Consider the following 23,172-nt stretch of genomic DNA (forward strand, 5'->3'; position numbering starts at 1 on the left):
AGTTTCTCCTATATTAGGGTGGGGGACGTGCCTCTCGGGTCGCCGGGCTCGAAAAGGCGTGGCACCGCCCTCTCGTCACCGGGGGTGGGGTTACGTGTGGGTGACGTGGCGGCTTCTAGGCTTTGGTCGGGTTTCGGCGGCTTCCGCGCCCGGGGAGGAGGCGGTGACGACCCGAGAGGTTGTGGCAGTGGCGGCGGCAGGCGGCAGAGAGGAGGTAGGGCTCGCTCTAAGAGGGGTCTGACCGCCGTGTCTGCTCTGGGCTGCTCTTTCCGGGGACGGCCCCGGGCAGGGGGAAGGGAACCAGGGACACGGGAGCAAGTCCTGTCGGCCCGGCTCGGAGTGAGCGAATACTTCGTAGTCCAATCAGGAAAGCCCCTGTTGAGAAAGACGTCGGCGTTAGCTTATCAGTGGTTGCCGTCCTCCAGAAGGTGGGACTTGGGCGGGGGTGGGACTTCCTGCTTCAAATAAACACCTAGAAATTCCCCCCTCCGCCCACCGAAGTGTGTCCCTCTCTGGAGGTCTGTCGCCGTTTCTCCCTGACGAGTCGCAGGAAGCCGTGAATACGAGAGGGCCCATTTAGGGCCTGGGGCAGTTGCACGGGCCGGGCTAGAGCCTCGGAGCCACGGGACCTGTACTGGTCTTGCCTCTGCTCCAGGGCCCAAGCCCGCGCTCTGGCCACCAGAACCAAGTTGGAAGAAGAGTCGAGGAGGGGTACAGCTTGGGCCGGAGAGGAAGCGGGGCCGGAGAGGAAGCGGCCCCAGGACCTACGGGTGGCTTTGGGCGCGAAAGAACTTGCCAAGTGCAGAGGGGGCCCGAGGATCTGCTGGTTGAGGGGGGAGGGATTTGTGGGGAAGGAGGCTACCTGGGGAATGACACTCTCCCCTCCACAACAGTCCGAGGTTATGCGTCTCAATGATCCCGCGGAAACGCTACGGGTCTAAGAACACGGATCAGGGTGTCTACCTGGGTCTCTCAAAGACACAGGTCCTGTCCCCTGCAACTGCTGGCAGTAGCAGCAGCGACATCGCTCCTCTGCCCCCGCCAGTGGCCCTGGTCCCTCCCCTTCCCGACACCATGTCCTGCCGGGATCGGACCCAGGAGTTCCTGTCTGCCTGCAAGTCCCTGCAGAGCCGTCAGGTAAGTACCTGGAGTGGGAAAGGCAGGAAAGAGCCTGACTGAAACCTGGGAGAGGCGGTGCTCCGGCAATGTTGATTGAAGTAATTCTTGGGGGAACCTGATGGAGAACTGATCCAGCTTGGAGGGGTGGTATCTACTAAGCAAGGGAGAAAAGTTGGGCTAGCTGATCTGGTGGCAAAGATCTAGACTTTTTATCAGGAATCCCCTGAACATGGGTTGCTATTTTGGAAGGAATATCTCAGGGTGAGAGGCAGCTGCAATATATTTGATTTGGATAAGGAACAGATTCTAGAAAGACCCTTAGCTCAGAGACAAGCACTTTGAATTCTAGTTCTAGTATAATTCTGTGCTCTGTGACAACAGGGAAGTCAGTCTAGTTGGACTTCAGTTTTTACATCTGTAAAATAAAGGAAGCTTTCTAAATAAGTAATTTTTATCAAAATCACTTTGGACTGATTTTTAAGAAAATTAGGTTTCTTTGTCTTGGTCCAGACTTTCTAAATCCAAGTGGAACCTGAATAACTGTAATTTTAAATATTTTTACTGCTCAGCTCTTGTTAACAACTGCTCTGCTATGTGATCTCCAAGAGCTTTCTGTTTATCTCTTCGATTCTCAAATTGGAGGAATAGAATAGTAATACTAGTTACCATTTATTTAGTGCTTACAGTGGACCTGGTATTTGGCTAAAATACGTTACAGTCCTTGTGTTTTTTAATCTTAGCAACAGCAATTGGAGGTGTGTGGATGGTCTTCATTTCATAGAAGAGGAAATAGAGATTCAGAATGGTTTAAGTAATGTGCCCCACACTCCCCATCTTATAAGGGGTAGCATCAAGATTTGAACCCAGGTTGGAGGGGGCGGGTTGGTATAGCTCAGTGGCAGAGCACATGCTTAGCATGCATGAGGTCCTGGGTTCAATCCTCAGTACTTCCATTAAAAAAAAAAAGGAAAAAAGATTTTAAAAAAATTTTAGAAAGATTTCAGCCCAGGTCTTCCTATCTGGACCATCTGGTGGAGGATGCCACTAGTACTAGGGATGGAGTTTAGTGGACACCTGAAGAGCAGTGAAAGCTGGCAATGGGGAGGAAAGGCTAAAGTTTTACATCTTGACATTGTTTTCAGAATGGAATCCAGACAAACAAGCCGGCTCTGCGTGCTGTCCGGCAACGCAGTGAATTCACCCTCATGGCCAAGTGAGTTGAGAGAGGTTATGTGGTGGGATGACACAGTGTCTAAGGAGAAGCAGGCTTGCCTGTGGTGGCCTTGGCTGTGACGACTGGGTTGGTTGTGCCAGTGCTAATGTGGGAAAGGCCCTCTTCTTCCTTTTCCCACAGTGTTCTCACTACTGCTCATTTGCAGGCGCATTGGAAAAGACCTCAGCAACACATTTGCCAAGCTGGAGAAACTGACAATCTGTGAGTAGTCTTGGGGTCTTTCAGAGTTTGGGCAGTGAACCAAAGAGGGCTGAGGAACCGTACTCCCTGAACCTTATCTTCCCCCTCACCTATCACAGCTTCTTATATGTCTCTGCAGTGGCAAAACGCAAATCCCTCTTTGATGATAAAGCAGTGGAAATCGAGGAGCTAACTTACATCATCAAACAGGTGAGTGACTAGCGACTGGGAGAGCCCAGCATTCCCATCAGATCACTTCCATCGTTTTCCCTTGCTGTGGAGTCACAGAGCAAGTTTCTAGAGCCAGCCCCAAGCATCCTGCTCATGCACTGTCAGTAAACACTTACTGATCATCTTCTGTGTATAAAGCACTGTCCTGAGCACCTGCTGCAGTAACATTGTGAGGCAGGATTCCTGCCTTCAGGGGCTTAATTGTCTAGAAGAGGTATCCAGCCCCATAAACTCACACCTGCAGTGAACACTGAACAGGAAGTGAGTGGTGCAGAAAAGATCTTATAAAAAGATGAATGAGACAATCTGGAAAAATTAGGAAAGATTTTATAGAGGAGCTGAAATCTGAGCTGGTTTCAAGGCTTGTGTTGAGGCAGTGGAAGAACATTCCAGACAGAGGAAACAGTGTGTGCAGAGGCATGTCTTATGAAAGGGAGAGTTCAAGTCTTTGCTTAGATGTCACCTGCTCAGGGAGTCCTGCCATCACCGTGCTCTGATCTCTCATACCTTGCTTTCCTTTCTTTTTTATAGCATTCTGACATACATTCTAATATTCTCTATAATTAACTCATTTATGTTTATTGCTTATTTCCTCCCACTTACCTCATCCTGCTCAAAAAAAAGGGGGGAAAAAGGGTAAATGCCACAAGAGCAGAGATTTTTCTTTCTGCTTGTTCATAGATGTATCCCAAATGCCTGTATAAGTGTCTGGCATATAGTAGGTAGCCAATATTTGTTGACTGAATGAGTGTTCGGCAGCAGATGCGGCTGGAAAGGTCAGTTGGTGGCTGGTTGTGAAGATCATTGTGGGGCTTGCTCAGGAGGGTGGAATCCCTCTGAATGTGTGGGCTGCAAAGACCTGGATTAGAACCTGGATTCCAATTCTGTCTGCAGGATACTGGTAGAGTACAGTTCTAACAGTGTGATTCCTTTCTTCCCCAGAATCATGTAGTGAGAATAAAGTGAGAAATTGAATGACCCTGGGGGAAAAAAACCCAAGAGTGAGGACCAGCAGAGAGGCTAGGGAGGAAGCTTATGTGATTGTCCAGTATGAAGATGATTGTGGCAGAGGCCAAAGGACAGACACGTTCAAGAGTAGAAAAGAGAAGTTTCCATTAACTCTTGGGGCGTTAGTGCATAGGCACCTAAGGCCCACCTACTGGATTCCAAGAGACTTCAAATCCCAGGCCCGCCACTTAAGGTGTGACCTTGGGTAAGCTACCTGACCAATTTGAGCATCAGTTCCCTGATAAATAGAAAGGGGGCAATATCAGAACCTAACCTCATAGGATTGTTGTGAGGATTCGTTTGTTTATTTTTTCAATCACTCACATTATTGAGTGACTTTTGGCTGCCTGGTTCTGAGGATTCAGCAGTGAATGAGACAGATGTGGTCCCTGCCCTTGGGAACTTCTTTTCTGAATGGACGAACTGCACACTATACAAGTAAACAGAAAAGACAGTTTCAGGTAGTGGCAGATCCTATTAAAGAAATAAGGGTGAGTGAGTTATTCAGGCAAGGGGCCTACCTTAACTGGGGATGACCTGGGATGGCCTGGCTGAAGAAGGGACCTGAATGGTAAGGGAAAAGCCAGTCATCCAAAGATCTGATGGGGGCACATTCTAGAAAGTGGGAATAGCAAAGGGAAAGGCCCTGAGGCACGGGTAACCTTCATGCATTTGACTAACGTGGAAGAGGGCAGCGTGGATGCAGCACAGCAAGTGGGAGGAGGCTGGTAGGCGTGAGGTCAGAGGAGTGGGCAGGGCCAGAGTTACAGCCTCTGTAAGCCAGGTAAGGAATTTGGGTTGCAGTCTAAATTTAGCGGGAAGCTCTTAAAAGATTTTAAGGAGGAGGATGGCATGCCATATTTATGGTTTAGAAGATCCTTCTGGTGGTTGTGTAGAAAGCGGGTTGTAGGAGGGCAGACTCTTAAGAGGAAGGTCACTTACGAGGCTCTGGGAGATTTTTGAGAGAGAGAAGAGGCTAGTTTGGACTGGGGCGGCTTCTTTGGAGGAGGTGAGTGGACACATTCAGAGTATATGTTGGAGTCAGCTGAGTTCTTTGTGGGTTCCGTGTGGATTAAGGGAAGAGAGAGGAATTGAGGATGGCTCCTAAGTTTTTTGGTCTGAGCAACTGATGAATGGTAGTGCCATTTACCAAAATGGAAAGGAAGGAAGGAAGAATAGCTTTTGGGGGGAAATCAAGAGTTGTTTTCTGTGTTAAGTATAAGGACAAAGAGGAAGTTGTCAGCTGCTTAGCAGGTTGCGCAGTGCCCAGTAATCAAACATGAGGCTGCTGTTTGGTTCACATGGGGTTGAGTATGTAGCCAGTGCTCCGTGTAGATTATGGCTGTGTGGTGGCATATAAGCCGGGTTAAGGAGAGGTCAGGATGTGACTTAGGAGCCTCCAGCTTGGGTGCCTGGCAGGGGAGGGGTGCCATTCTCTAAGCTCCTGGAGGAAGAGATTTTTATCGGGGGAAATCCTGGAATTTAGTTTTGGATGCAGGTCTGTGAGGAAGCTGCATTAACTCCAAAGGGACAGACCAGTCAGCTGCAGAAATCATCCAGGGGTCTCAAGAGAATGGGTGGGGCTGGGATAGTAACCGGGGCAGAGGGGGAACGGTTGGAGAGACTAGAGCAATTGCCTAATCTAAGTTTTTTTTCCTAGCCTCTTTCCTTCTTTCTTTATTTCATTGAAGTATTGTCAGTTTACAATGTTGTGTCAATTTCTGGTGTACAGCGTAATGTTTCAGTCATACATATACATACTTATGTTCCATATTCTTTTTTGTTGTATGTTACTGCAAAGTATTAAATAATAGTTTCCTCTGCCATACAGTATAAACTTGTTTTATATGTAACAGTATCTGCAAATCTCAAACTCCCAGTTTATCCCTTCCCATCCCCTTTCCCCACTGGTGACCATAAGTTTGTTTTCTATGTCTGTGAGTCTGTTTCTGTTTTGTAAATAAGTTCATTTGTCTTTTTTTTTTTTTTTTTTTTTTTTTAGATTCCACATATGAGTGATACCATATGGTATTTTTCTTTCTCTTTCTGGCTTACTTCACTTTGAATGACGATCTCCAGTTTCATCCATGTTGCCACAAATGTCTAGCCTGTTTCTTGAATTCACCATTTTTTACTTCTTCCTCTCCTCCTCTTCCTCTGGTCCTTCCCTGGACCTGGCTGCTGTGGGGCAAGCTTTCTCTGCTACTCCCGGCTGCCTCCTTCATCTCTCTTCTCTCACAAAGCCCTTGGCAAGCAGGCTTGGGAAGTGGATAATGTGTTGGTCTGGTGTAGAAAGGCTGGCTGTGCTGCTAACTCATTGTGTATAACCTTGGACAAGTCACACCTTTCACTCTTTCGCAGTAGTGATTTTTTGAAAGGAATTCTGTATATAAAAATCATTTCATTGGTCCTTCTGGGAATCCATGGTTTGTACTGTTTGTTTTATGAGGGGGAGGTAACTAGGTTTCTTCACTGATTTCTGCTTGGAGGAGGTACCGGGGATTGAACCTAGGACCTCTTGGGTGCTGAGCATGTGCTCTACCACTTGAGCTACACCCTTCCCCCTGGGAGGCCATGGTGCCTTTGACTCTTCCCATCTTCCAAGTACTGCACAGACGCTTTGTGGTCAGCATGCTCTGGGTCTGAGAGTTTGGCCATGAGCATGGCCTCACAGCAGGGGGTGTGGCAATAGGGTGGAGGGATTTAAGAGCAGTTATTTACAAACAGAGGAGGCTATGTTTCGCTTCTTTCTGGCTCTGCTCTGCAGGGACTAAGCCAGAGCAAATTCCAGAGCTTAGACTGTCCCAGCAGGCCCTTCTGTTCTGACTGAGATACCCTCACCCCTGCTACCAATGTCTACCCTGCCATCCCTGCCAGAGATGTCATATGGGAGAGTTGCTGGCCGAGGACCCCCCTGGTTGATACTCAGTTTTTCTGTTGGCTCTTTCGCCAGGACATCAATAGCCTCAACAAACAAATCGCCCAGCTTCAGGATTTCGTGAGGGCCAAGGGCAGCCAGAGTGGCCGGCACCTGCAGACCCATTCCAACACCATCGTGGTCTCCCTGCAGGTGGGACCAGGGAGAGGGGGAGGCAGAAGGGAGGAAGGCATTGTCTTCTCTGGCTGACCCTCTCCTTTTCTTCCAGTCAAAACTGGCCTCCATGTCCAATGACTTCAAATCAGTTTTAGAAGTGAGGACAGAGGTGAGAAGAATCTGTGTAGGGGAGATAAGAAGCTGGGGTTGAGGGCCCCAGAGGGAAATGGGGAAGGGCCAAGCGGAGGGGCAAGGGCAACAGGGTCAAGGGCACCAGGAGGGATCTCTCTTTAATGTGCCCACTTTCCAGAGGCCTCAGGACCTTTGCATTTCTTCCCCACTCAACCCCAGAACCTGAAGCAGCAGAGGAGCCGGCGGGAGCAGTTCTCCCGGGCACCCGTGTCAGCCCTGCCCCTTGCCCCCAACCACCTGGGTAAGTCACAGGCAGTACAGGGAGCCCTGAGGGGTCAGGCTTAGTTACTCTGGTTCTGAGGGTATCCTATAAAGGCAGGAGTTGGGTAGGAGAGTGGAGGGCCAAGGAAGTTGCTAGGCTTTATCTCCCAGAGGTCAAACCTGATGACTGGGCTTTATTATCCACACCTAGTCTCCCACATTCTCATCGTTGGTTGAGGGGGAGGGAATCCATTCAGTCATGTTCAAAAGAATGAGTTTCTAATATTGTCCGTACACTTAACTCATTTTACTCACATTCTGTCATTTAATTTTCACAATCACCCTTTGAGAAAGCAACTGTCATTATCCCCATTTTGCAGATGAGGAATCTGAGGCTCAGAGAGGTTAAATGACATGTCCAGGGTCACAAGGCTAGTAAGTGCCAGAGCTGGGATTGAAATCCAGTGCATGTGGGCGTTGAACCTTTTAACCCCTAAGAAGTATCATGTCTTCTTTTTTTCCCCAGGGGGCGGTGCTGTGGTTTTAGGGGCAGAGTCCCGAGCCTCTGGGGATGTGGCCATCGACATGATGGACCCTAGGACCAGCCAGCAGCTGCAGCTCATTGACGAGCAGGTACCCAGGCTCTGAGCTGGGCAGGAGTTGTTCTTCTGTCTTCCTTTGTGGGCCACAAGCGAGTGTTTGGAAGGTGCCATGGGTGGAATGGCAATCTGGAGGGTCCTCAGGAGGCAGGCCCTACCCTGAAGAAGCTCCCAGTGCTCACGTGCACTCTCTCTCCTCTGAAGGATTCCTACATCCAGAGCCGGGCAGACACCATGCAGAACATTGAGTCCACAATTGTTGAGCTGGGCTCCATCTTTCAGCAGTTGGCACACATGGTTAAGGAACAGGAAGAAACCATTCAGAGGTGAGATGCTTTCTCTCTTTAACCTCAAAAACAAGAACCCTCTCTCCCCTGTGGATTGGCATCTTAAAGGTCTCCAGGGACAGCTGGATGCCCTGTGGAAGAGAAGAGTGAATCCTGTCCACCTGTAGGGTCCAATTCACCTACCTGCATCCACTCAACAAGTGTTAGAGAGTGACTGTTCCATGGCAGGCACTGCTCTAGGGATGCAGTGATGAATAGAACAGTTACGTCTTTGTTTCCTGGAGCTTAGTTTGTAGTGTCTGTATGGAATTCGACAGGGTGGGTGAGGAAAGTTGTTAAAAAAAATTGACAAGAAATTTTCAGGTAGTGACAAGGGCCAAACTGAGAATTAAAGTAGGAAGAGGTGTCAAGAAAATGACGGAGTACGTATATCAGATTGGGTGACAGGAATGACTGCTCTGAAGAAGATGACATTTAAGCAGAGATCTGAATGACAAGGGATCCAGCCATGCAAAGGAGAGGGAGAGTTTTCTAGGCCGTGTGTGGGCAGCTAGAGCATAGGCCCTCCGATGGGACAATCTTGCTGTATTCAAGAATCAAGAAGGCTAGTGTGGCGAGAAAGCAGTGAACAGGAACAGAGAGGTACAGGATGAGCCTGGAGGGAGGCAGGTAGAGCCCACCGATGGGAGGGCCTCTCTGCTCCTCTGGCACCCCTGCTACTGCAGGAGGCATTTGATCTGCTCCTCTTCTTTGGTACTTAACGTTCATTCAGTCAGTTATGGAGATACAGCCGAGGACCAAAGAGACAAAGGTCCCTGTCATTGTGGAACTTACATCGTAGTAGGGGAGATAGACAATTAAAAATATACATTATAAGTAAGTGGTCCAGTATATATATATTTGGGGGGAATAATTAAGTTTTTATTCATTCATTCATTCATTCAGTCATTCATTTATTTTTAACGGAGGCACTGGGGATTGAACCCAGGACGTTGTACATGCTAGGCATGCACTCTACCACTGAGCTGTACCCTCCCCTCAACCAGTATACATTCTTGCCTAGTGATAAATGCCATAAATAAAAATAGAGTAGGGTAAACTAATCAGGAGTGCTAGGTTTGGAGGGGCAACTTGTAATTTTAAATAGGATGACCGAAGTAGCCCCTATTAAGATGATGACATCTGCCCAAGATTTGGGAGAAGGTAGGGGAGTTTGCTGTGTGGATATCTGGAGAATACCTGGCAGGGGGAAGAACCAGTGTAAAGGCCTTTAGGCAAGAATAAGTTATGAGTTAAAGGACAGCAAAGAATGAGGACAGGTGAAAAGGACAGTAGGGGAAATGGGAGACCAGATCTTATGGGGCCTTTTAAAGCCAATGTAAGGGTTTGGCTTTTACTCTGAGTGACATGGGGAGCCATTGCAGGGTTTTGATGAAAGGTTATACTATCTGACTTCTGTTTTAAAAGGATCATTTGGTTGCTGTAGTTAAAACGGATTGTAAGGGCCTAGGATAGAAGCAGGGAGATGGGTGCAGAGGGCTTTGTAGTAATCTAGGCAAGAGGTGATGGTAGCTGGGATCAAGCTGGTGAGTAGTAATTGGATTCTGGATATATTTTGAAGGTAGAACCAACAGAATCAATTACTTGATGAACTAAATGTAGGGTGTGAGAGAAAAAGAGGAGTTTATGATAATGTCAGGCTTTTGATGTGAGCAACCAAAGGGATTCATACCTTTCATTTGAAATAGGGCTGTTTACTCGGGGTAGAGTAGGTCTGGAGGGGAATAGGTTGTGTTGGACGTGTGTCCAACAAGAAGTGGACAACTGAGACATCTAGGTAGAGATAGCAAACAGACTTATAGATATGAGGAGTTTAGGAGACAGGTCTGGGCCAAGAGTGGGCAGAATTGGACTTTGAAACTAGGGAAGGGAATTTGTTTAAAGAGGAGGATCAAGCACAGAGTCCCACGGCCATTTCTGGATGCAAGTATCAGTCCTGGGGTCACTTACTAGGAGCACAGCTGATGAGGTAGGAAGAAATATAAATGAACATGGTGTCCTGGGAGCCAGGAAAAGAAAATGAATCAAGGAAAGAGTGATCAGCTGTGATGAATCTTGCTTTTAGGCCAAGCAAGATGAGAGCTGAGAATTTAATCGGAGGGTTTAGCTCGTTAATATTTAATGTAATTTTTGATAAGGTCAGATTTAGGCCTACCATTTTACTATTTGTTTTCTGTTTTTCCCTTCTGTTTGTCATTCTTCCCCTTCTCCTTTCCTGTCTTTTGAACAGAAAAAAATTTTTTAATTCATTTAAATTTATCTGTTGGTATTTTAGCCATGTGTCATTGCTTTTTTTTTTTTTTTTTTGTGGTGGTTGCTCTAAGGATTACAGTATGCATCGTTATCTTTTCACAGTCTACTTTCTGCAAAATGTGAGAATTTTGCAGTCCTCTCCTCCATCTTTTTTGCTCTAGTTGTCATATTTGTTACTTCTACATATTTTATAAACCCCACAATATAATATTATAATTTTAATCTTAAAATTCAAAGAAATTAAGAGGGAAAATAATCTTTTATATTTACTCACGTATTTACTATTTCTAGTGCTCTTCATTTCTTCCTGAATATCCAGTTTCCATCTGCTGTCAATTCCCTTTAACCCAAAGAATTTTCTTTGGCACATTTTGTGGTGTAGATCCGCTGATGATAAATTCTTTTACTTTTCTTTTATCTAAAACTTCATTATTTCACACTCATTCTTGGAGAATATTTTCTTTGAATATAGAATTTTGGGTTTACAGTTTTATTCTTTAAGTGCTTTAAATATATCATTCTATTGTCATTTGGCCTCTTGTTCCTAGTGAGAAGTCAGTGGTAATTCTCACTGTTGTATGTAATGTGTTTTTTTCTGGCTGCTTTTCAATATATATTTTTTTTATCTTTGGTTTTCAGCAGTTGACAGTTTATGTATCAAGATGTGGTTTTCTTTGAATTTATCCTGCTTGAGGATTCTCTGAGCTTTTTGAATCTGTAAACTTTGACATAGTTTAGGGAATATTTGACCATTATTTCTTCAAATTTTTTTCTGCCTCTTTCCCTTTCTGTCACCTTTTTTCTGGGAATATATTTGTGTGTGTGTGTGTGTGTAATCAACTATAAATACATATATATTTTGTTGAAACATGTATATATGTATCAACAGATTGCATCCCAGTAAGAGGCATTTAATGTCATAGAGTGTCCCTATATTAGTGAGAACAAGTATGATCACTTGATTGAGGTGATAATAGAAAATCTCTCCTTTCAAAAGTACATTTTCTTCTTTGCAGTCAGCAATTGATTTATGGGATACCCTGTTCCCCAAAAACCTTAACCTAATGTTTCTAGTAGTCATTTATGATGTTTCCCTGGTCTGAATCAATTTATCTCATCGGGGGACTTTTTTTCTGTAAAGAAGAGGTTTCCTTTACTAACTGCATGACCTGAAGTTCCTCTTAATCAGGCTGGACAAAACCTTAATTATTTTCTTGTATTTTCAGAGTACATAGTTTATGGAGCAGGTGCCACAGTAGACCAAGGAGGTTTGTTTTTTAGTTCTTCCTCTTTTTTTGAGTATCATTATGGGCTTAAGATTTTGTATTATAGTTTGTTAGGATAGATTATTTTCAGTGCTCAGACTGTTCCCAATTTGTCCAGTGGGAGACAAGGTGGTTGTTTTGTTTTGTTTTTTAAAGAATGAGGAAAAATGAAAGTATGTTTGTATCTAATGGGAATGATCCAACAGAGAAATAAAAATTGATGATATAGCAGGAAGAGGGAAGAATTCTTAAAGTTATGTCCTTGAGAAGGTTAGAGGAAGTGGGATCCAGTGCAGAGGTGGAGGACTTGGCTTCAAGATGAGCTGGTGATAGCTGGGAAAGCAAAATATGCTGTACAGGTGCTGGGGGGAGGGAGCAAGACAGCTGAACTCATAGTGCCTTGTAAATGGCTGGTACTCAACTGGTAGTTGAATAAATACAGAAACATCCTTTTAATCAGTGGTTGCCAAATGTGGATGTTCATAGGAACCCCCTATAGAGCTTATAAAAACTGAAGTTCTCACCAACCAGAAGCTGGCAGCCTCTGCACAAGGCAGGGCCTAGCAACTATCTAGACCAGGGGCCAGACAAGCCTACCAGACCACTCACTCCTAGTCAGCCCTGCCACAACAGAAGAGCCCATAGAACATGGGGCATCCCTACAGCACGTAGCTCTGGTGATCAGAGGGAAGTGCACTGCTGGGGTGCATAGGTCATCTCCTGCAAAAGGCCACTTCTCTAAGGTCAGGAAACATTACCAACCTACCAGATACATTGAAATAAAAACAGCAAATTAGGCAAAATGAGGCAATAGAGAAACATGTTCCACTCAAAGGAATAAGATAAAACCCCAGAAGAAGAACTAAGTGAAGTGAAGATAGGTAACCTACCTGATAAAGAGTTCAAAGTAATGTTGATAAAGATGATCAAGGAACTTGGGAAAAGAATGGATGAACACAGTGAGATGTTTAACAAAGAGTTAGAAGATATAAAGAAGAACCAAATGGATGTAATAACTGAAATGAAGAATACACTAAAAGGAATCAATGGTAGATAAATGAGACAGAGGAATGGATCAGCAAGTTGGAAGACAGAGTAGTGGAAATCATTGAAGCTGAACAGATAAAAGAAAACAGAATAAAAAGAAATAGCACAGTTTAAGAGACTTCTGGGACAACATCAAGTATACTAACATCTCATTATAAGGGTTCCAGAAGGAGAAGAGAGAAAGAGACAGAGAACGTATTTGGAGACATAATAGCTAAAGGCTTCCCTAACCTGGGAAAGAAAGTAGACATCCAGGTCCAGGAATCCCAGAGAGTCCCAAACAGGATCAACCCAAAGAGGACCACACCAAAACACATTGTAATTAAAATGGCAAAAATTAAAGACAAAGAATATTAAAAACAACAAGGGAAAAGTAACAAGGTACATACAAAGGTACTCCCATAAGGCTATCAACAGACTTTTCCAGCAGAAACTCTGCAGGTCAGAAGGAAATGGAATGATATATTTAATAAGTGATGAAAAGGAAAAACCTACAACCAAAAGTGCTTAACATGGCAAGGCTTTTATTCATTGAAGAGATCAAAAATTTTACGGACAAACAAAAGCTAAGAGTTCAGCACCACCAAACCAGCTTTATAAGAACTGTTAAAGGGACTTCTCTAAGTGAAAAAAAGAAGGCCACAACTAGAAACATGAAAATTACAAAAGGAAAAAGCTCATTGATAAAGGTAAATATACAGTAAAGGTAGTAAATCAACCACTTACAAAGCTAGTAGGAAAATTAAAAGACAAAAATAATAAAAATCTTCTATATCCACAGTAAGTAAGGAGTACACAAAACAAAAAGAGGTAAAATATGATGTCAAAAATAACTATGGGGGAAGGAGGTAAAAATACATTTGAACTTAAGAGATCAGCAACTTAAAATAGCCATATATATAGTTGTATATAGCAGTATATTTCTACATATAAGCCTCATGGTCACCACAACCCAAAAATCCATAATAGATACACAGACAAAAAAGTGAAAGGAATTCGAACATAACACCAAAGATAATCGTCATATCATAAGGGAAGAAAAACAAAAGAAGAACAAAAAAGAACTACAAAAATAACCTAAAACAACTAGCTAAATAGCAATAAGTACATACCTATCAATAAATGCTTTAAATGTAAATGGACTAAATGCTCCAATAAAAAGACACAGAATACCTGAATGGATTCAAAAACAAGATGCATATATAAGACTCACTTCAGATCTAACAACACACACACAGACTGAAACTGAGGGGATGGAAAAATATACTCCATGCAGATGGAAATCAAAAGAAAGCTGGAGTGGCAATACTTATCACACAAAATAGACTTTAAAACAAAGACTATAACAAGAGACAAAGAAGAACCTTACATAATGATCAAGGGATTGATCCAAGAAGAAAGTATAACAATTGTAAATATATATGCACCCAATAAAGCAGCAACTAAATATATAAAGGAAATATTAACAGACATAAAGGGAGAAGTTGACAGTAACATGATAATAGTAGGGGACTCTGACACCTTGCTTACATCAAGGGACAGATCAGACAGAAAGTCCATTAGGAAACACTGGCCTTAAATGATACATTAGACCAAATAGACTGACATATAGAACATCCCATCCAAAAGCAGCAGAATACACATTCTTTTCAGGTGCACATGGAACATTCCCCAGGATAGATCAACATGTGAGGCTACAAAACAAGTCTTAGTAAATTTAAGAAAATTGAAATCTTATCAAGCGTATGCTCCAACCACAATGCTGTAAGACTAGAAATCAACTACAAGAAAAGACTGCAAAAACAAGCAAGTGGAGGCTGAACAATATGCTCCTAAACAACCAGTGGCTCACTGAAGAAATGAAAGAAGAAATAAAAATTACCTGGAGAGAAATGAAAATGAAAACACAATAATACAAAATCTATGAGATACAGCAACAGCAGTTCTAAGAGGGAAGTTTATAGCCATAGAAGCCTACCTCAGGAAATTGCAAAAATCTCAAACAACCTACCCTGACACTGAAAGGAACTAGAAAAAGAAGAACAAACAAAACCCAAAGTTAGTACAAGGGAAGCAGTAGTAAAGATTAGAGCGAAAGTCAATGAAATGGAGACTTAAAACAACAATAGAAAAGATCAGTGAAACTAAGAGCTGGTTCTTTGAAGAGATAAACAAAATTGAGCAAGACTTATCAAGAAGAGAGGGGGCCTAAGATAATAACATCAGAAGTGAAAAAAAGAAGCTACATCTGACACCACAGAAATATAAAAGATCAAAAGAAATTACTATGAAAAACCATATACTGATAAAATGGACAACTAGAAACAGTGAACTAATGCCTAGAAATGTATAATCACCCAAGTCTGGAGGAGGAAGAAATAGAAATAGAAAATATGAACAGACCAGTTACCGCTAATGAAATTGAATCAATGGGGGAAAAAAAAAAACCTCAACAAATGTCCAGGACCAGATGGCTTCATAGGGGAATTCTACCAAATGTTTAAAGAGTTAACACCTATCCTTCTCAAACTATTCCAAAAATAAATTGAAGAGGAAGGACTGATTCTGAACTCATTCTATGAAGGCAGCATCACCCTGAAACCAAAACTAAAGATATCAAAAAAATAAAATTATACACCAATACCACTGATGAACATAGATGCAAAAATCCTCAACAAAATATTAGCAGACTGAATCCAACAATACATTAAAAATATCATACACCATGATCAACTGAGATTTATCCCAGGAATACATGGATTTTTCAGTATCGGCAAATCAGTCAATGTGATACACCACTTTAACAAACTGAAGAGTAAAAACCATATCATCTCAATAAATGCAGAAAAAACTTTTGACAGAATTCAACATCCAGTTATGATAAACACTCTCCACAAAGTGAGTATAGAAGGAACATACCTCAGCATAATAAAGGTCATACATGATAAGTTCACAGCTAACATACTCAACAGTGAAAAGCTGAAAGCATTTCCTGTAAGATCAGAAACAAGACAAGGGTGCCTATTCTTGCAACTTTTATTCAACATAGTATTGGAAGTTTTAGCTGCAGCAGTCAGAGAAGAAAAAGAAAAGGAATCCAAATTGTAAAGGAAGAAGTAAAACTGTCAACTGCAGATGACATGATACTATACATAGAAAATCCTAAAGTTGCTACCAGAAAGCTACTAGAGCTTGTCAATGAATTGATTAAAGTGGTAGGATACAAAATTAATATACAGAAATATGTTGAATTTCTATTCACTAATAATGAACCATCAGAGAAGGAATCAGTCTCATTTACAATCACATCAAAAAGGATACCTAGGAATAAATCTAAGGAAGTAAAAGACCTGTACTTGGTAAACTGTAAGACAGTGATGAAAGAAATTGAAGAAGACACAGATGGAACAATACACCATGTTCATGGATTGGAAGAATGAATATTATTAAAATGACCATACTACCCAAGGCAATCTACAGGTTCAGTTTAATCCCTGTTAAAATACTAATAGCATTTTCATTGAACTAGAACAAATCTTAAAAATTTGTACAGAAGCACAAAAGACCCCCCAATATCCAAAACAATCTTGAGAAAGAACAAGAGCTTGAGCTACCATGCTCCCTGTCTTCAGACTATACTATGAACCTACAGTAGTCAAAACAGTATAGTCCTGGCACAAAACCGGACACATCAGTGGAACAGAAGAGACAGCCCAGAAATAAACCCACACGTGCTTAAATTTAATTAATCTGCAACAAAGGAAGTGTCAGTGTATAATGGAGAAAAGAGTCTCTTCATAAAGTGCTGGGAAAACTGGACAGCTGCATGTAAAAGGATGAAATTAGAACATTTTCTCACACCATATACAAAAATAAACTGAAAGTGGATTAAAGACCTAAATGTAAGACTGGAAACCATAAAACTTCTAGAAGAAAACATAGGCAGAACGAAAGTCATGGTAATATTTTTGCATTTGTCTCCCAAGGCAAAAGAAACAAACAAAAATAAATAAATGGGACCTAATTAAGCTTTTGCACAGCAAAGGAAACCATCAACAAAACCAAAAAACAGCATTAAGTAGAATGGAAGAAAATATTTGCAAATGAGATGACTGATGGGTTAATACACAAAATGTATAAACAACTCATACAACTCAACAGCAAAAAATCAACCCAATTAAAAAAATGAGCAGACCTGAATAGACATTTTTCCAAAGAAGACATACAGATGGCTAATAGGCACATAAAAAGATACTCAACATCATTAATCATTAGAGAAATGCAAATCAAAACCACAGTATTACCTGATACCTGTTACAATGGCTATCATCAAATAGACCACAAATAACAAATGTTGGGGAGGATGTGGAGAAAGGGGAACCCTTGTACACTATTGGTGGGAATGTAAGTTGGTGCATTCGCTGTAGAAAAACAAGTATGTAACTTCCTCAAAAAAGTCAAAATAAAACAACTGTATGATCCAGCAGTTCCACTCCTGGGTATATATCTGAAGAAAAAAAAAAACAGCGATTCAAAAAGGTACATTCACCCCAGTGTTCCTAGCAGTATTACTCTGACTAGCTAAGATATAGAAGCAACCTAAGTGTCCCTCAACAGATGAATGGATAAGGAGGACTTGGTATATATATATATATGTATATATACACACACACAGACATATATGCACAATGGAATACTACTCAGCCATAAAAAAGAATGAAATCTTGCTATTTGCAACAATATGAATAGACTTGGAGGATATTATGCTTAGTGAAATAAGTCAGCCAGAGAAGGACAAATACTGCATGATATCACTTATATATAGAATCTAAAAAATAAGACAAACTAGTGAATATAACAACAAAAAAAAAGAAACAGACTCAAATACAAGCTAGTGGTTATCAGTGGGGAGAATGAAGGGGGAGGGGTAAGATGGGTAGGGGATTAAGAGATACAGACTACTATGTATAAAATAAGCTACAAGGATATATTGTACAGCACAGGGAATATGGCCAATACTTTATAATAACTATAAATGGAATATAACATTTAAAAATTGTGAACCACTATGTTGTACATCTGAAACATAATATTGTAAATCAGCAATACCTCAATAAAAAAATGGAAAGAAAAAAACAAATGACTATAACCAAACAGGAACAGGCTCACAGATAGAACACACTAGTGGTTACTGATGGAAGTGGGGAGAGGCCAGAAAGAAGTAGGGTTTTAAGAGACTAAAAACTACTATTATAAAATAAATAAGCTACAGGAATATATTGTACAGGAATATTTTATAATAACTAAGTGGAGTATAATCCATAAAAATTTTGAATCACTGTGTTTTACACCTGAAACTAATATTGTAAATCAGCTATGCTGAATTAAAACAATATGTATTTTCTCCTAAAAAAATACTGAAAATTCTTGGCAGTCCACTCCACTCACATCTGTGGAATCAGAATCTCCAAGTGTGAGACTAAGAACCTTTTTTTTTTTTTACCTTGCTCAATTCCTCAGACTACATTGTTCTCAGTTGGGTAAGAAGAATGGCCACTAGTGGAGACGGTGGGGAACAGGAGGGGTGGAGTTTTGAGGAATCCACTAGTTCACACATTCTTGCCCACTTGGGCTTATGCCTTCAGGCAACATCCGGTCTTGGTTCATCTTTATTCCCTGCAGCACCTAGTTAGTGGCTGATCGTGTGAAACTGAGTGAACGCCTGCATTTGTGTAAACCAGGTTTCCCAACACTGATCAAGTTAAGCAACCTCACGTATTTCATTGGGCAATATAAAGGTGCTGTGAATGCAGCTGTCTTGGTCCTAGAATCAGGGGAATTGACTGATCCTTTTGTGGTTCAGCTGAGATCCAGGGAATCCTTTGCTGAGTGAGGCCATAAACACTGTAGCTCCTCAGGCTACAATGTATTTTGAATATCAGAATATTATTATAGATTCAAAGAAACAGGTTTGTAAATATATTTGGGTTCTTCCCCAATGCATGTGGTTTGTGTGTGTGTGTGTGTTTGTATGTGTATACATACATTTTATTGAGGTATAGTCAGTTTACAATGTTGTGTCAATCTCTAGTTACGTGTTTTAAATATTTAGAACTAGAGCATATATACAACAAAATATATAACACACATTTTAGTCTTCCTTGAAAGAGTGTCGTAAGTATTTTTCAGTGTTCGTACTCATTTGCTCATCGGTTTAGCAAGCATTTGTTATTGCTGCTGTGAACTGGTCCTCCTGGATCTGGGGATAGGGAGAGAACTCAAGAGGAGGCAGACTGGTGCAGGGTGAGAGAAATGAGGTTTATTCTGGAGATCATGAGCATCACACTTCACGCGCCAGCCAAGAGGTCTGTGATGCTCAGAGGAGAGGACTAAGCTAGAGTTAGAACTTGGGAGTCAGCAGCTTCTTGGTGAGACCATGAGGGTAGATGAAACCACCCAGGGACAGTGGGTAAAGTGAGAAAAAGAACAAGACAGGTCCCCAAGGATTCCAGGTGCATGTGGTGAAGGGAATTGTCCAAGAGACTGAGGAGGGGGGTTTAGGAAGAAGAGAGAAAAAAGAGACGTCCTTAGAAGCTGAAGTGAAAGGAATTTGGGGAAGAAAGATGTAATTTCTTGGTGTCCCTGAGAGAGGTGTGAGTTAAGATGTTAAGTGTAACATCGGCAGATGTTAATTAGATGGGGGCGGGGGTGGGTTGATTAGATCGGTGCTAGCAGTTTCAGTTGAATGGCTCAGAAGCAGTTTGGCAGTAGATGGAAGCATAAAAGGGAAATGACAAAGGAGAGAAAACCTTGTGGGCACCAATATGAACAAGAAACTGAAATTTTGACAGGATGATGTTTTTAAAATAGACATAGATATTCTTGTGTTGGCCTCCCGTGAATGCCAGTGGATCTGGATTTGAGCACCCTCGTTAGAAACCAGTGATTTAGTCCTCGGTTCTCAAGGTGTAGTTTTCTGGGCCCCACCCTTGCATCCCTGAATGTGACCCCTAAGAATTGGCATTTTTGAGATGCTCAACAGGTGATTCTTACTTCTCCTAACGTATAAAAACTGCTGATCCAGTGTTAGTCATTTTTCCCTTTCCTCCCAACTTGTAAATTAAAAAAAAAAAAAAAAACTCAAACTGTGGAGAAGTTGGGCAGATAGCATAGTGAACACGGATGTTCCTGCCGCCTAGATTGACCAGCTGTTGGCATTTTATCACATCTGCTCGCTCTCTTTTTTTTCTGAATCATTTAAAAGTAAGTGTAAACATCATGACATTTTATCCCCAGATACTTCAGCGGCATCCGCCTAGAATAGGTCTTTTCCTGAACACCCACAACACCATTATCATGCCTAAGAAAAGTAACGGTTCTCCACCACAGCCCCATACTCAGTCTATACTCATTTCCCTAACTGTTCTTAAAAAAAAGTTTTCAGCTATTTTTCTTCAATTTAAAACCCAGGCAGCAGTCACACTTTTCATTTGATCGATTTGTCTCTTTAGTCTGCCTTTTGTTTTGTTCCTTTGTGGCATTTACTTTTTTTTTTTCCTTGAAGAGTCCAGTGCCTCTTGTACAAAGTCCTGTATTTGTCCACTGTTTTCCCTATGATTGAATTTAGGTTCAGTATTTTAACCTGTTACGTAGATGATCAATCAGTAGGTGCTTGATGAGATTATCTCTTTATTGGTGATACCAAGTTTGGTCACTTGTTCAAGGTGGTGACCATCACACTGAGACGTCTGTGGAGTGATGCTTTGAGTTCTTGTGAATGTCCAGTATCTTAGCCCCATGATGATCCTGGCCTGAATCATTTGAGAGATTGTGTGTGGCAAAGTGGTAATTGTCTAATTCTCTCATCCCTTCTGCATTTATTAGCTGGCATTCTTCTATAAAGAAGGAACTTTCTCTCTTTAAAATTACTGTAGAATAATAGTAAATTTTAATTCCGTGTCATATAGTCCATTACCATCATTATTCTTTATTACAATCAGATTTCCTAAATCTGGCCACATGGAGCTACTTCAAAGCAGCTTCTGTATCCACTGAACATGACCCAATTACTCTCAGTCTCTGGGAAGTTTTGGGGAAACTGAAACTCAGAGAACTAAAATCCAGGATCTCCTAGTCACAGTCAGATAATCCTTCCAGTTCTTAAGCTTCACTGTCTTCTTCAGTCAACCTCCTTTTTTTGTCATTCGCAGTCTGCCTCACCTCCTAGTCCTCTGGTTTTCGATGCCTCTCGCATCCCTTTATCACCCATCCTTTCTGTTCAGCCAGACTCACTCTAGCTTTTTATTGCTTAATTCCTTCCCTCTGTAGTTTTTCTTTCTCTGCATAAGACATCCTTTTGTCCTGCCCTTGCAAGCATTCCTCCTCTCTGTTTTCTTCAGCCTTCTCCCTCCCAAGTCTTTATTTTCTCCCCCCATTCATTTCCAGTTTCCAACTCCCCTGCTGCTTCCTCTGCATATCCCACCGATTCCTAACTTTATCACCACCAGAGTTCCCTTCTATTAGTTTTCTTTCACAGACTTCCATTTAAAATCTTTTATATGCCAGATTGCATTGTTTTTCCATTTTTGTTAAGCACAGCCATTCATAGTTGCCAATATGAATGAGCTTTAATTGAGTTTGACGTGACAGATGCATCCTCACTGAGAAATGTAACCATAGCCAGAAGCCAGGACACCTGATACGTTGGTTAGCCTCTCTGACATAAATATCCAGGCTCTTGTATTTGGACAGAGAGTAGCTCGCCATCCTTATGACCACCTTACCAGGACCCTGGGCTTGCAGCCACTGGCCCAGCCTTTCCTCTCACTTTCCCACTTGATTACCAGGCTCCACCAACATTTCTGCCCTTACAGCTCACAAAGGTCTCTGCTCCCAGCTCTCCTTGCAAAGACTGGGCTTTATATTTGGTTTTTAGGATTGCATATGCAGGTTAGCTGGGAAATGCTGTATTTTCCACAGCAGTGTATCAAGAGATTGCTATTCTTCTCTGTGCCCTGAAAGACATGTTCTCCTGATACAGGGCTTTTCTTATCCCTTGACTTTCTGTTCATATCATCAGGTTTTTCTTCCTTTCTCACGCAGAACCAGGACATCCTGACCATAATGGTCTGTGAACCTTTCCCTCTTATTACAAATGCAATACTGTTTATTAGACAAAACAAAATAAATACTGATGGGCAAAAATTATAATAGCTAACATTTTGGGTCCTCTTAGTATGGGCTGGACACTTTATATAACTCATTTACAACTGACAACAACTGGAGAGGTAGGGCTTGTGTTATCCTCATTTTTCCTTCCTTTGCAGTTGAGGAAAATGAGACTTGAGGTGAAGCGACTGATGTAGGGCCCTAAGCTAAAAAGTTGCACAGCTGATTTTCAAACCAGAGCCAAGACTTTTTTATATTCCCCTTTCAGAGCTTTTTTCTATACACAAATATATATATATACACAGAAAAATGGTATCACACTATATATAAACAATTTTATATTGTAATTGTCTTTCCATGTCAGTAAATATACTTCAACAGTGTTTTTTTTAATCCAGTGTCATTCTGTTTCCCCTCCTCCCGGCCTTGTCCCCAGGATCGACGAGAACGTGCTGGGAGCCCAGCTGGATGTTGAGGCCGCCCACTCAGAGATCCTCAAGTACTTCCAGTCGGTCACCTCCAACCGGTGGCTCATGGTCAAAATCTTCCTCATCCTCATTGTCTTCTTCATCATCTTTGTGGTCTTCCTTGCCTGAGCCCTCTCCACTCTGAGGCACTCCGTGAGGGTTTGGAACTCTCCTGGGAGGGCAGGTTGCCAGAGCTGCCCGGAGCCTGTGCAGGGTGCTTGGGAGAAAGGCCCTGTTTCCTTGGAGCTGCTGAGAATGGCCACTGCCCCTGATCCCCCACTCCTTGCTTCTGGCCACCCTGTCCTCCCCTCATCACCCTCAGGCCCACGAAACACACGGTTCTGGATTTGGACTCTGCTGTGAAGTGGCTGGAAGGGAGCAGAGGCCAACTGGGGGGCCCGTCGGGGAGGTTGTCTCCACTGGGAGATTTTTATAAACCCATCCTAGCCTGTCCCAAAGGAAACTTTGGCAGCAAGGGGAGAGATGCCCCTCTCCACCTTCGTGAGAGTGAGGAGAGGAAGTGAAACTGCCCCAGGGACCAACTTTCCCATCTGGGTTAGAATTTGACCTTTTTCTTCTTCCTCTCTTCACCATGTGAGGCAGAGGGGCTTGAGCCCTCAGCTGCCTGTACAACCCCAACTTTGGGTGCGTGTGACTCTCGATCTGCCAAATGCGCTGCAGGTCGTTTTCTCCCAATTACAACAAGACTGTCAGCCTCGTTAGCCATGTCGTCATTTCTGGGTGGGAGCGTCGAAGGGCCTAGGCAGCACGTGGAGTGAGCCCAGTGCCCAGTACCAGAACTGAAAGGGTTGAGCTGATGGTTCTGA

The 23,172-nt window shown here is 42.5% G+C and overlaps 1 protein-coding gene across 3 annotated transcripts; it reads left to right on the forward strand.

The window, feature by feature from the left end:
• The first annotated feature begins 54 nt into the window (after window positions 1–54).
• Window positions 55–23,067, forward strand: STX5 (syntaxin 5). 3 transcript variants are annotated; one of them, XM_010956460.3, is made up of 11 exons: window positions 55–214; window positions 894–1,137; window positions 2,262–2,332; window positions 2,499–2,554; window positions 2,673–2,743; window positions 6,726–6,842; window positions 6,919–6,975; window positions 7,158–7,239; window positions 7,726–7,832; window positions 8,003–8,124; window positions 22,315–23,067. In XM_010956460.3, exons 2-11 carry the CDS (start codon window positions 913–915, stop codon window positions 22,472–22,474), a joined length of 1,068 nt encoding a protein of 355 aa, XP_010954762.1. In that variant the 5' UTR covers window positions 55–214; window positions 894–912; the 3' UTR covers window positions 22,475–23,067. The 3 variants fall into 3 exon arrangements, with proteins under 3 accessions (XP_010954762.1, XP_045373691.1, XP_074227973.1); XM_045517735.2 differs by having other exon boundaries at window positions 58–214; window positions 979–1,137; XM_074371872.1 differs by lacking the exon at window positions 55–214 and having other exon boundaries at window positions 437–1,137.
• Window positions 23,068–23,172: the final 105 nt, after the last annotated feature.

Source organism: Camelus bactrianus, chromosome 10, assembly GCF_048773025.1.
Source record: "Camelus bactrianus isolate YW-2024 breed Bactrian camel chromosome 10, ASM4877302v1, whole genome shotgun sequence".
Classification (NCBI taxonomy): Eukaryota; Metazoa; Chordata; class Mammalia; order Artiodactyla; family Camelidae; genus Camelus; species Camelus bactrianus.